The sequence below is a fragment of the Lepidochelys kempii genome, chromosome 16 (assembly GCF_965140285.1).
Source record: "Lepidochelys kempii isolate rLepKem1 chromosome 16, rLepKem1.hap1, whole genome shotgun sequence".
In the NCBI taxonomy this organism is placed as follows: Eukaryota; Metazoa; Chordata; order Testudines; family Cheloniidae; genus Lepidochelys; species Lepidochelys kempii.
The window spans coordinates 23,391,355-23,405,686 of NC_136395.1; the positions used below are offsets into that span (position 1 = coordinate 23,391,355).

Below are 14,332 nucleotides of genomic sequence, written 5' to 3' on the forward strand. Positions count from 1 at the left end.
AATCCCTAGCTCTTAGTGCATTTCATCAGGCGAGCTGAAAGAACTGGTACAGGTTTGGTGTGCAATCGGAAATGGGGTGCACCACAGCCAGTAGCCATGTGTATGTGTACAACTGGGGCGATACAATGGGCCTTTCAAAATCATTGACAAATTTTGACCAGACTCCTCACCTTGAGAAATAAATGTTCAGTGCATGAACCCACCGAGCCACTAGGAGTGTTTGGATTTATTTTTTCCAGAAAGCTTCATCTGCCTGTCAACCACACTTTATATTTCCAGTAATCCTTCCTTCCTTTTCAAAAAATCCTAAATACAGTTTATTGTCTCCCCCCAATGGCCAAATTGAAAACTTCCTGTAAAGTCCCACAACTTCCAGGGGTTTGTAGAAATAGGTGCCCAAATGTTCATAAAATACCTAGTTACCTATACATAAGGGTTTTTTTAAAACAGGAAACCGATGTGCCTACAGAAATGGAAGAACACAAAAATAATATCCAGTATTTCACAGGTTTCAGAGTAAGAGCCGTGTTAGTCTGTATTCGCAAAAAGAAAAGGAGTACTTGTGGCACCTTAGAGACTAACCAATTTATTTGAGCATAAGCTTTCGTGCTTAGTCGCTAAGGTGCCACAAGTACTCCTTTTTAGTATTTCACAGTGTTTCAAAGCTACTTTGAAAGTCTTTTGCCCATCTCTGGGAATATCATAGTGCAAATGTAAGGTATAATTAACAATAATTTCAAAAGGAAATAATTGACTGGACTTTTCCTACGTTTGTCTTATACTCCTCATCTTTTTATTTTTTCATTTAATAACCTACATGTGTTTCTAATTGTCTTTTCTTCTTAAATTGGTCTGGTGTCAATTGATTTAAGGTAACATTTTTTCAAGGTGTATTTATTTATTTATTTATAAGGTTTATTTATTATTTATCCATGTAGTTCCTTAAAACTGCTTAGATGTGTTTAGAGCATAATTTAGCTCAATTTAGCATAATTTTTTCATCATCTGGAAAATGTTATTTTTTGTTTATCTAATCCATCATCTATCTGCCTATCCAGGCATTTATATTGAGCTCATTACCTAAGTACAGGTTATTTTGTTCTGGGAGTCTGTAAGAACCAAAACTTCAGAAAATATATGGTAATTGAGTAATAAAAAGGAAGGGTGGTGTTTGTACATTTATAACATCTAACTGCTATACATAATCCACAGATCACAACATCCTCCATCCTTCAGAAAGGACGATAAATATTGTGTCTACATAAGGTACCTTTACACCCCCATTACTGTAATATCTTAGTGTGTATATCTTAGTGCCTCAGTCCTTACAACAGCCCTGTGAGGCTTGGAAATATTGTTCTATTTGCAGGTGACGACCAGAGGCACAAAGAGACTAAGTGAGCTGCCTGGATCACAAACAAAGTACATGATGGAGCAGGGAATTCAATCGTACCCTCCAAAGTCTCAGGCTAGAGCCCTAGCTACTGAACTACCTTTCCTCTCTGTCTGTCCATTCTACAGAGGGGGAAACAGAGGCACAAACAGGTTAAACTATTTGTTCTGAAAGTACATAAATTCGTTTATCACCTTCATTACAAAACATTGTCAAGTACAATTCTCCTAAAATGACATCTTCTCTTTTGTTCCTACATCAACAAGAGGGAGACTAGAAGATGCAAAGGGCTGCGTGTCTGACACCTAGGTCCCGGCTTTGAACCCAGCCCATTAGTGGTAGGGCGGATGCCTGTGAGATGTTTTGTAGTTGTGAGAGAAAAAACGCAGAGAGAGCTAGAATAGATAGAGTACAGTGGGTTGTTTCCGAACCAGGACTACAATTCCCATAATGACAGGTTTCAGAGTAGCAGCCCTGTTAGTCTGTATTTGCAAAAAGAAAAGGAGGACTTGTGGCACCTAAGCGACTAACCAATTTATTTGAGCATCAGCTTTGGTGAGCTGTAGCTCACTTCATCAGATGCATTCTCCCATAATGCACTTGTGGTTTGTTTTTCTAACAGAGACTACTACTCCCACAATGCACTTGGGCTTTTTTTCGGGGCTAAGACTACAATGCCCATAATGCTCTTAAGTGTTATTTTTTTCCAATAGGGCCTGCTACTCCCATAATGCATTTGGCCCACTTAATTTTCTGTCCGGGACTACAAATTCCACCATGCACTGGCAATTCACTTGGCAGCCCTTTGTATTCAGAGAGAGGATGTGCAATCCCCACAAGGCACGTTGTTTGAGGAGAGTACAACCCCCACCGTGCCCCGGGGACTGCAAGTTTACAGTGCGCCATGCCCTTCTGCGGGTGCGGGCTCCAACTCCCATCAGAAACCAGGAGGCTTCCCGCCTCCCTGCCCGCCCCAGGTAAAAAACTACAGCTCCCAGAGTGCACTGGGCTCCCTTCTGGCGTAGGGTTCCCAGTTTTAGTTGGGCATATTCCCCGCGGTTTCATCACATGACAGAATCTTTAACTAAAAATAATCTTTCATTCCTGGAGGGTTGGCAACTGGAGAGGGAGGTAGAGGGGGAAACCTACAGCTCCCGACAGGCCCCTGGGTCCGCACTTCCGGGGCTGTGGCAGGACGGGAGGGCGGAGAAAACTACAAGTCCCAGCATGCAGTGCGTCTCCCGCTTCCGGAGCCGTGTCATCCTCCGGCAAGGGCGCTGAGGGCGAAGAAAACTACAAGCCCCAGCATGCCGTGCAGCCCCTCCCTCACTTCCGGCGCTGGGCGGTTGCGGGAGCCCCCCGGCCGCGACTGCGAGCGCACGCAGGGCGGCGGTGACAGGAGCTGCCGCCGGAGCCTGGGGCGTGCGGGAGGCGCCGAGCGAGGGGCCGGGCCCGCGCCCCGGGCAGCCGGCCGCAGCCGCCATGGCCGCGGGCTGGTGAGGGCGGCCGGGCGCCATGTTCGTGCAGGAGGAGAAGCTCTTCGCCGGGCGGGTGCTGAGGCTCCATGTCTGCTCCGCGGAGGGCGCGGAGTGGCTGGAGGAGGTGCCCGAGGACACGACGGTGGAGAAGCTCAAGGAGCGGTGCTTGAAACACGTCAGTGAGGCCGCCCCCCCCTCCGGCCCGCTCCCCGCCCCCCCCCCAGGCCCCTGGCTATTTACAGACCCCCTGCAGGCTGCCGGGGGGGGGGGTCTGCAGAGCATTGGCGATAGGCCCCGAGTGTGCGGGGGGGGGGCAGCTGTACCGTCCACCCCCTCCCGCGCTGTCTGTAGCCAGCCTGGGGCGGGCCGGGGGGCGCGGGTCCCTAGTGCCCTCTGCCTCTTTCCCCCACCCCACACAAGAAGAGTTCCCTTGACGCCATTTCGTGGGGGGGCCTGCGGTCAGTTCCCTTTGACTGGAGCGAGTTGTTGCATGTCCTTGGGGGTGGGGCGGGGGTGTAACGATTACGTGCCTAGGGGGTGCCATTGCAGTCTGGAGGCGTCGTACGCTATGTGACCCCTGAGCCTGCTGGCCCAGGTGGATACTGCAGTGGGTACTAAATATTTCAGAATTCATATGTCTCCTCTCTCTCCTCCCCCCCCCCCTTTAAAGGTGCTGTGGAAAAATAGAGAGTTGTTTTCCCTCCCGACTCCTTCCTTTGCTGTGTCTGTAATTGTCCCACAAAAATTGAGGCATGGTGCATTTCAGCCTATGAGATGAATACCTGCTTCAGAAAGTTACGAGTTCATGGGGGGAAAACGGGATTAATATGGGAATTGCTCTGCAATCTTTAATGACAGGAGTTTGGATTCATGGGACCCCTAGACTACATATTTCTAGCTCTTATACTCACAGTATTGTGCGAGTTGGCAGATACAGCTTGTGAGAAATTGCTGAAGTGGTTTTGGATGATTCCCTACAAGCGACTGCAATGTTTTTTTGTTCCTTGGTTTTCTGTGTTTTCAGAACAAACATAAAGAACAGGGGTAATAACTACAAGTTCTTTGAAGTTGGCAGTGGGGCAGTACTTGTGGGAAGATTACTACTTACTACATCACTACTGCTTAATAGGTGCAGTATTGTTGTGGGTTTCATGTTCTCCTTACCTTCAATCGATTAAGACTTTCACATGTCACACAGTCCTTTGCCCTCTAGGAAACTGATTGCACTGAAGAGAGAATATGTAAAGGTGTCATTGTAGCAATGTGGCTGAAACACAGGGGGTTTCTTCATTCTAGTTTGCTTATTTACCATACATGTCTTGTTGGTGACAGGCTTTGGATCTGTTCACCAAGTAAATGAGTCAGTTTGTTGGAGGGTCTATTGGACTGCAATTCTAAGCTTGTAATAACTGTTCTATTTTTCAATAAAATGTGACAAATACAGTAACGTATAGGATCTCCGTACATGAGACACTTACCATGGTTTGCCCCAGAAGATGCAATTCCTGGGCCAAGACAGCGTGTTCTAGTTGTCTGAGCCAGGAACTCCTGAGTTCTAATCTTGACTCTGACGCTAAATGGCTGTGTAACTGAAAAGGGGGTGGGCGGGGGGCAGTCCTTGCCTATTTCTCGGAGGAGTAAAGGATATTGCCTTGCAAAGCACTTTTCCTTTTCAAAGGGTTGTTGAAATGTGAAGTTTTGTGTCTTAGTAATTGTGTGTGTGTGTATAGATTTTACATATAGATATATGAGAGCAAGCAGTTATAGCAGGAGCCTATAATTATGTTTACGCTTTCTGTTGCTTACATAACTTTAAGTGAAGGGGTTTGTCTCTTAGATGTGTAGTGATTCTGTTTCAGTAAGGGTGGCCAGTAAGCTAAATGTAGTACACAAAATTTTTATAATGGGTCCCCTCGCTGTTTATTTTAAAATACAGAGCCCCTGGAAGCAATAGGTCTCAGCATGCAATATTCCAACTTGATGACCAGTGCAACTGTTGGTTGGGCAAAATTAGGGTGCCTCTGCATTATAGAATAGGTGTGGGACTACCACATCTTGCAGAGCTCATGGAGAATTATCATGTTGCTATCCTTATTCAGCCCAACTGCGTGATTATGCACAAGAGTGGTGTGAGGATTGCCAAGGCAGAGTAGTACAGTGATTGCATGCATAAGTGCAGATCTGAAAGACCTTTAATTTTCAGGAAGCCTAATTGAAGAAGTGCTTGTAGGTAATGTGAGTCAGGGCAGAAGACAATTAATAACTAGGCAGTGGTGGTTGATCTCATTCTGTCTGCTTCTTAGTGGTAATGGTGTGGATTTGCATAGCCATTATGGATAATATATAACCTTATGAAGAGGAAAAATGGAAATGGGAAAATCGTGTCTAGTGATCACAAGCATATTGTAATGAATCTTGGTAGCACCTTCAGATAACTAATGCAGCCACCTCTAATGAGATGCTAATTAATCTGTTCCCCAAAGCCCCTGCAATCACTATTGCTGTGAGTAGTAGAAAGTAACATTCGCTACATAGTCCTACTTTGGATAAGGAAAGGAGGTGTTCCATTTCTCACCCCTTTTCCCCTCCAGTAGCTTCCAAAAGGTCACTGAGCTCCAAAGTTGTCACTAAGTATCCTGATGTCTTTTCCTAACTAATTCTGCACTCTGATCCAGTGGCGAGCTCTTTATCCCTAATTAGCTTTCCACTTGGAGGGGTGTCTGTTGCAAGTGTTTGTGCCTACAAAAGGGAAGCATTTTCCCCCAGTTATCTGTGACCCAAGGCCCCAGTCCTACAAGCTGCTCTGTGTGGGAAGATGCCTGCCGCTGTGTGGAGCCCCACAAACTTCAGTGGGGCTTGGTGCCATGGTCACACGACACCTCGCAATATCAGGACCCAAATTTGCCCAGTTCTGGTTTTGAAACTGGCAGTTTTTAAAGAGATTTTTTTTAACAGTCTGTTCAACCACACACAAGTGGGCATAATTACATTGCACTTTAGCAATTGGCGGTTCAGGAAATGACACTGTGGTTGGTGGAGACATTTCGGAATAATTCCAATGCTCAATTGTTAAGCAAAGAGGAGGGTACATGAGTCTAACATGGGGGATTTGTCACTTTGAAGAGGTGACTCTACAGAAAATACAGTATCTTCATCATTGTGACAGATCCCAAAGGGTTGTAGCCTACTTGCAGGTCAAGCACCTCCCAGATCAGCCTCTAGCTAAATCCTTAAGGTGGTCTGGCTGGATGTTCAATCTTTGTCCACCATATGTTTAGTGGTGTGATAAGAGACAATGGCACACTGCAACCAGATGGCCCTGGAGTCCGATTGTAGGTGTGTAGTGCAAATTTTAATAACCCACACTCTTGCTGTAACTAGAAAAGCAAAAAAGAATTTCAAAGAAAAATGTATTGAAAGCAAAAACACACAAACTCCCAACGATAGCTTCTTGTCTACCAAGGAAGATAGCAGTGCAAGCAAATATTAGTGTTGTGTACCCATGATTTTGCATACTTTAAACAAAAATATAACTGCAGCCCTTAGATTCCTACCAAGACGCCAGTATGATACCAATAGTTGCAAAGCTCTGTAGTTTAATCTAAGCTATTTCCCCTAGAGTTATCAGCAGGGCCAGCTCTAGGTTTTTTGCCGCTCCAAGAGCATAACTGCCCAAGGAAAAAAAGAGAAGGGTGGCTGGAATGCCGCCCCAAGCACGTGCTTGCTTTGCTGGTGCCTGGAGCTGGTCCTGGTCATCAGCCCCATGTTCTTTCACAGAAGAGCCTTAATCCAAGGATTTGTGAAACTAGCATCCCTATGGTGTCTAGAGTTCAAACGCACCACTGATGGTTTCTTCTCATGCATTTTGGGTACCTCGTTAGATCAATTTTAGGAGTTTCTGTTTGATCCTAGATTCTAATGCAGTCTTTGGATTTAGATCAGCAGTTAACATGCTGAAGGACTAGTTGTAAGTCACGGGTATGCAAAGCTAAAACAATCTCACTGCAGCCCTGTTGATGTGTTAGGTGTTCAGAAATAATTTAAAATCGGGAGCTGAAGACTTTTGGTGAAAACTGGTGCATTTTGATGTATAAGTAAAGGAACAAACAGTTGAGCTCTCTAATGACCACACTGAATGCAGGGCAGGTAGAGAGATCATGGATTCTGAAAGCACTCTGAAGACCCTGAGTTAGATTAATACTAATGTTTGCAAAAAACCCATTGCAGTCGATGGTAAATGCCTTCTTCTAGAGGTGAAAGACACTTGCAAAGAACAGACTAAAAATGCTTAGTTAAAAATGTATATTGAAAATAATCTCATTCAGAAAGCTCTTTTCATTTTTGTGAACAACTTTGTAAGGTCTTGCTCAAGGTTGTTGTTAAGTGTTTTGCTTGTCCTCAGTGTGCTGCCTGGGTGAGATGAGTGACTTTATCAGTCTTTAGAGTAGCAGCCGTGTTAGTCTGTATTCGCAAAAAAGAAAAGGAGTACTTGTGGCACTTTAGAGACTAACAAATTTATTTGAGCATAAGCTTTCATGAGCTACAGCTCACTTCATCGGATGCATTCAGTCTTGTGGCTTCAGTGATTTTAGTTTCTCCCTTTCTAACATTTCAACTGTTATACTCCCTATTTCCCCTGGAATAAATGAGAAGCCTCTAGATGCACTGATGTAATGTTGTTCTGGGAGTCTATCGCTCTGGGTCACTGAACCATTCTCGCGTGAAGATGAGCCAGTTCAAGCTGTGGATGGATTCGTATTTTGTGTCGCAATGCTAAAATAGCCAAGCAGGGTGAAACGCCAGGCTCCTTTTCTAAAGTTCCACTGTGGTGCGTACATTCAGAGGCTAGATGCTTACATTTGCTGAGCTTACCAAAAGCTTAATCCTGTGCAGTCTTTCTTTGATACCTGGACAAAAAGGGCCAGATCCTCAGCTGGTGTAGATCAGCAGAGCGCCGTTGACTTCAGTGGAATTTTGCCAATTTACACCTGCTGTGGGCCTGATGCATAGTCTTAGTTTATATACTTGGTGCTACGGAACAGTTTTCAATATTCTAATCAGATTTTTTTTCCGAGAAAGAGGAGAATCCCTGGTTTTGTGTCGGGCTTTGTAAATACACTGTTCATTGCTGAGCACTGTTGTAATCTAACTTCTGACAACATTTCTATGGGAAGCCCAAGGGTTTTGAGATTCCCGTTTCCTAATGAGAATGCAGTGACACATGCTGCAAAAATATCTTCAAATGCTCCGGTACCCTACTTCTGTTTATAATGGTTGGTGCATTTTTAGACATAGAATACTAGGAGAAACATGAGATTTACTGTGAATATTTCTCAGATCAAGAAGAAAAGCTACAGAAAACACTGTTCAGTCTAGTGGTTTACAGACAAAAGGGATTCTTGAGGCTAACTCTGTTGTTGATTCCATTGAGTGACCTTGGGCAAGACACAGAAATTCTTCTACTATTTGTGTGTTCTTCTGTACAACAGGGAGTTCTTGTTGTGCTTAGTGTTTGCAAGTGCTGTGAGATCCTCTGACAGGTGCAATAGAAGTGCAAAGTATCACTACATATGATACTGCGTGAGGAAATAGTGATTACTAGATTAGGGAGAAGGCATGTGCATTTAGCACTCCTTGTGAAGGAGATGCCTGATAGCGGCATTGCAACCTTCAGTATTGCAAGAATGCTTTAAAAGCTCAGTATTAGTTTTCTTTAGCCTTTTAACTTGAAGGCCTAATTGCTACTGTCTGAGCTGTCAGTCTTTTCCCCAAGTCTCCCTTTTGTCTGTATATTGGCCCTAGTGCCCAGAGATTTCACCCCTGAGCACTGGTGTTAGACTCTGCTCTTACACCAGTGTAAATCCAGTCTACATGGAGTTATATTGATGTACTTGAGATCAGAAGCTGACTCACTGAATGCAGATCTTCGTTAACTGCTACTGTCCTCACCTCCAATTCTTCCGGAGGTAGCTGATCACAAATGTCACCTATTAAAAGTGAAATTGTTGGTTCGGCTTTAAAGCAGTTTTCTTAGCAAACCCGTTCTATCTGTGGAATTAGGAAATATGTTTGCTTTTATTAGTGATAGAAAAATTGCAAACCATCTGCATCACCCCAACCCATAGAAACATAGGACTGGAAGGGACCTTGAGAGATCATCTAGTCCAGTCCCCTGCACTCATGGCAGGACTAAGTATTGTCTAGACCAGTGGTTCTCAAAGCTGGTCTGCTGCTTGTTCAGGGAAAGCCCCTGGCGCGCTGGACCAGTTTGTTTACCTGCTACGTCCGCAGGTTTGGCTGATCGCGGCTCCCACTGGCTGTGGTTTGCCGCTCCAGGTCAATGGGGGCCGCAGGAAGCGGCACGGGTCAAGGGACATGCTGGCCGCCCTTCCCACAGCCCCCATTGGCCTGGAGCGGCGAACTGCGGCCAGTGGGAGCCGCGATCAGCTGAACCTGCGGACGTGGCAGGTAAACAAACTGGTCTGGTGTGCCACGGGCTTTCCCTGAACAAGCGGCGGACGGGCTTTGAGAACCACTGATCTAGACCATCCTTGACAGGTGTTTGTATAACTTGCTCTTAAAAATCTCCAAGGATGGAGATTCCACAACCTCCCTGGGCAATTTATTCCAGTGCTTAACCATTCTGACAGTTAAGAGGTTTTTCCTAATGTCCAACCTAAATCTCCCTTGCTGCAATTTAAGCCCATTGCTTCTTGTCCTATCCTCAGAGATTAAGGAGAACAATTTTTCTTCTTCCTCTGTGTAGCAACCTTTTACGTACTTGAAAACAGTGATCATGTCCCCTCTCAGTCTTCTCTTCTCCAGACTAAACAAACCTAGTTTTTTCAATTTTCTCTCATAGGTCATGTTTTCTAGACCTTTAATTATTTTTGTTGCGCGTCCCTGGACTTTCTCCAATGTGTCCAGTCTGGGTGCCTCACTTCAGGAAGGATGTGGACAAAATAGTCCAGTTGCAGCCTACTCAGCGTGGAATAGTCTCTCGAACCGTGACTGCTCCTGAGGTGCTCAGACTGAAATGAACATAGGACATTATTTACGCTCAAACCTATTTTTCTCAGCAGTACATATTTTTTTAAAAAATCCCTAGAAACTCTGAGTCTGGACATTAGGAGGGCAGACCTAATCAAATGCTAGCAATTCCAGTTGAGAGGCCTACCACTTTAAAGCAGTATTTTAGCATTGGTCTTATATATTTCATTTGAAAAGTCTTAAGGGTTTTTGGACTAATTTGTCACTTTTTAAAGAGAGAAACAAAATTAACCCACTCCGATAGTGCTAAATTAATGGTCCCTCATTCCCATGTTTTCCAGATCACCATATTAAATAAATTGTCATAATAAAATATTATGTCTTACCAAATATTTCTATCTGACATTTTTCAGTTTTTTGAGACCTGATCATGTAGCTATTACATGAGTAGCCTACTGACTTCCAAAGGACCATCCATACGTGAAAGGGCTGCAGGGTTTGGTCTTTGAAGTTAGCTGTTTCAAAAAATTGTTTAGAGCGTCAGTCAGTCAGCAGGAACCTAGATGTTGCTTTTTGCCAGCTTTTAATTTTAAAAGCATCACTATGATAAATCTGAAATCCTCCTTTTGGATATTTTCCCCTCTCAGCCGGGGCACTTGGCTATGTGGAAAAAAACCCATTTTCTTGTTCACTACCACAGTGAGTACTGTTACACCATGACTCAAATCTCCATTTTTTTAGTGCATATTATACTCAGCACATTAGCCTCTGGCATACTGTCTATTACTTAAGCTATTAAGAGATTCGTAAATGCTGGCACAGTTCAAATGTGGCGACTCCCTTTAAGACGAGGTATAGTGATTTATGCAGTAGGCTTATTATTCTTGTCCTCTGATGCTTAGTATTTATCACTTTCTCTAGTGTGTACCTGGGAGCTTAGAGGATCCAAAAAGCATAACGCATCATAAATTGATCCATGCTACTTCAGAGAAGGTCCTGACAGATACGAAAACAGTCTTGGAGGAAAACATTCAAGATAAAGGTAGGAGAGCTTTATGATTAAACCTCATTCATGCAATCGTAGCCTGTGAGCCTAGTAACATGAGACTGTATTTAATTGTGAGGTGCATGCCAAACTGTGACCTTAACGCCTATTCTGGATTCTGATACAAGGGCACTGATAAAATGGCTAAAAGGTACAGGAAATAGAAAGTGTTTAGACTATCAAATATGTTTTTGTTGCTTGCTGCAACATTGTGTGTTCTTTTTTTTTAAAGAAATAAACATGAATTATACACACCGTAGTTGAGCCAGTAGATTAAATGATTTTTTTATTTTGTAAATCTGTTTTAACACAAACAAAAAAAGGAACTACAGTTATAAGCTGATATGTCTAATAGGTTCATACAGCTTTTACCCTTTGCAATTGTGTTTGAGGACGGTAAATACAAATTAGGCCATTAGGCCTAATACCACCCCATGCATTCTTTTATTTTTACTTGGCTTTTGGATATTTGGTAGGGCTGTAAAGCGATTAATCGCGCGATTAATTTTGCTTGATCATGCTGTTAAACAATAATAGAATACCAATTTTTAACATGTTTGGATATTTTCTGCATTTTCAGATATATTGATTTCAATTACAGCACAGAATACAAAGTGTACAGTGCTCACTTTATATTTATTTTTGATTACAAGCATTTGCCCTGTAAAAAAAAAAAAATAGTATTTTTCAATTCACCTAATACAAGTACTGTAGTGCAGTCTCTTTATCACGAAAGTTGAACTTACAAATGTAGAATTAGGTACCAAAAAACCTGCATTCAAATATAAAACAATGTAAAATTTTAGTGCCTGCAAGTCCACTCAGTCCTACTTCTTGTTCAGTTAGTTGCTCAGACAAACAGGTTTGTTTACATTTGCAGGAGATAATGCTGCCCGCTTCTTGTTTACAATGTCACCTAAAAGTGAGTACAGGCGTTCACATGGCACTGTTGTAGCCGGTATTGCAAGATATTTACATGCCAGATGTGCTAAAGATTCATTTGTCCCTTCATGCTTCAACCACCATTCCAGGGGATATACGTCCATGGTGGTGATGGGTTCTGCTTGATAACAATCCCAAGTAGTGTGGACCAACGCATGTTCATTTTCGTTATCTAAGTCAGATGCCACCAGCAGAAGGTTGGTTTTCTCTTTTGGTGGTTCGGATTCTGTAGTTTCCGCATCAGAGTGTTGTTCTTTTAAAAGCTCTGAAAACATACTCCACACCTTATCCCTCTCAGATTTTGGAAGGCATTTCAGATTCTTAAACCTTTGGTCGAGTGCTGTAGCTATATTTTGAAATCTTACATTGGTACCACCTTTGTGTTTTGTCAGATCTGCAGTGAAAGTGTTCTTAAAACGAACAAGATGTGCTGGGTCATCATCCGAGACTGCTATAACATGAAATATATGGCAGAATGCGGGTAAAACACAGAGCAGGGGACGTACAATTTCCCCCCAAGGAGTTCAGTCACCATTTAATTAACGCATTATTTTTTTAACAAGCGTCATCAGCGTGGAAGCATGTCCTCTGGAATGGTGGCCAAAGCATGAAGGGGCATACCAATCTTTAGCATATCTGGCATGTAAATACCTTGAAATGCTGGCTACAAAAGTGCCATGCAAATGCCTGTTCTCACTTTCTGGTGACATTGTAAATAAGAAGAGGGAAGTATTATATTCTGTAAATGTAAACAAACTTGTTTGTCTTAGCGATTGGCTGAACAAGAGGTAGGACTGAGTGGACTTGCAGGCTCTGAAGTTTTACACTGTTTTGTTTTTGAGTGCAGTTACGTAACAAAAAAACGCTACGTTTGTAAGTTGCACTTTCATGAGAAAGAGACTGCACTACAGTATTTGTATGGGTTGAATTGAAAAGTACTATTTCTTTTATCATTTTTTACAGTGCAAATATTTGATAAAAAATAATATACACTTTGATTTCAGTTACAACCCAGAATACAATATATACAAAAATGTAGAAAACATTCAAAATATATAATAAATTTCAATTGGTATTCTATTGTTTAACAGCCCAATTAAAACTGCGATTAATCGCGATTAATTTTTGTAATTGTGATTAATTTTTTGAGTTAATCGTGAGAGTTAACTGCGATTAATTGACAGCCCTAATATTTGGCTATAAGTAAATAAAAATAATAGATAAAAAAAAGAAAGAAACCACCTTTATCAGATCAGGTCTCTAAGTCAAATCGTGGGCTTATGTTGCTTTCTGAAGTTTCTGTTTCAGCGTTTCAGTTTTATGGCTCTGTACACTTATGCTGTGCTTTGCAGATTTAGATCAGAATGGATACCTAGTATAACTCTGCTGGCTATAATGGAATTGCGCCAAGTGTGCATTTAGCCTGTAGAATTAAAATGCAAAAAGGCTTAGTGTGAAACAAAGGACGGTCTAAAGGTTAGAGTAGCCAGGTAACTGGATTCTATTCATATTGGGCATTTAAATTTTCAGAAATGCCCATTAATTTAGGCCTCAACATCTTTGTCTCCCCATTTCCCCTCCTGTAAATTGTTATATTAATGACCTATGTCACAGGGGTACTGGAGACTTAATTAAGCCAATGGATGTAAAGTGCTTTGAGACCTTTGGAAGAAAAGGTGCTTTGTAAGTGCAAAATATTAGTATGAAAAGCCTAAAGGGAAAGCATGTGATGCGTCCTGAGATCTTTCAGACTTACCTTTATCTACCCAGAAGATTTCCTCCAGTTATAGGCATTGCTGGGCAGTCACCAGTGCAGACACCTAGTCTAAGCGGAGAGAGCTGCTCTAAGCTGCCATTTGCACCTCAGTTTCAAGTATGGGTAAGCTTCACTACTGCAGGTAGTGGCTTTACATGCATATACTAGGGGTTTGCACTGGTGCAGCTATACAGGTGGCTGGCAACTCATGGCTACAATTAGGGCAAATCCCCAGTGTAAAGAACACCGTAGGTGGTTTGGCTCTAGGTTTTCTTTCCAGCCTCTGGTTTGGCAGGAAACACATTGCTACAGGATTCTTATTGTGTTGGAGCAATTGTTGTCACTTTTGCAAACAGCACAATCCATTTTAGGGGACTTGGGGCCCACAAGGAGCTCCTTTCCTGGGGCAGGGGGGAGGCGGGGAGCAGAACTAGGGATAAGCGGGTTTAACATGTAGACAAAGTATAACTAATGATGAGCCATGTTCTGAATTCTATTAGAACTGTAAATCCAGGATCAATCCATTGTTTAACTGATGTCAAAATTTGGCTGCAAAGGTCTAACTTTTTAACTGTACATATTAAAATAAGCCATTTCCAAGCAATATCTCAGATGATTACGACTGAAAGGATTGTTCAAATCTAACTTTTCAGCATTTTATTTACTCTTTGTATGTCACTCCGCCTCACCCATAGACCAGTCAGTTTAACTTTGTCCAGTACTTTATT

The 14,332-nt window shown here is 42.7% G+C and overlaps 1 protein-coding gene across 3 annotated transcripts in view; it reads left to right on the top strand.

Annotated features, from left to right (window-relative positions):
- The first annotated feature begins 2,727 nt into the window (after positions 1 to 2,727).
- Positions 2,728 to 14,332, top strand: part of UBAC1 (UBA domain containing 1) — a 54,791-nt gene continuing 43,186 nt past the window's right edge. For all 3 annotated transcript variants that reach the window (XM_073314932.2, XM_073314933.1, XM_073314931.1), the window contains exons 1-2: positions 2,728 to 3,046; positions 10,783 to 10,903. In XM_073314932.2, coding sequence (XP_073171033.1) covers positions 2,909 to 3,046; positions 10,783 to 10,903 — 259 coding nt within the window. In that variant the 5' untranslated portion in view covers positions 2,728 to 2,908. The remainder of the gene's footprint in view (positions 3,047 to 10,782; positions 10,904 to 14,332) is intronic.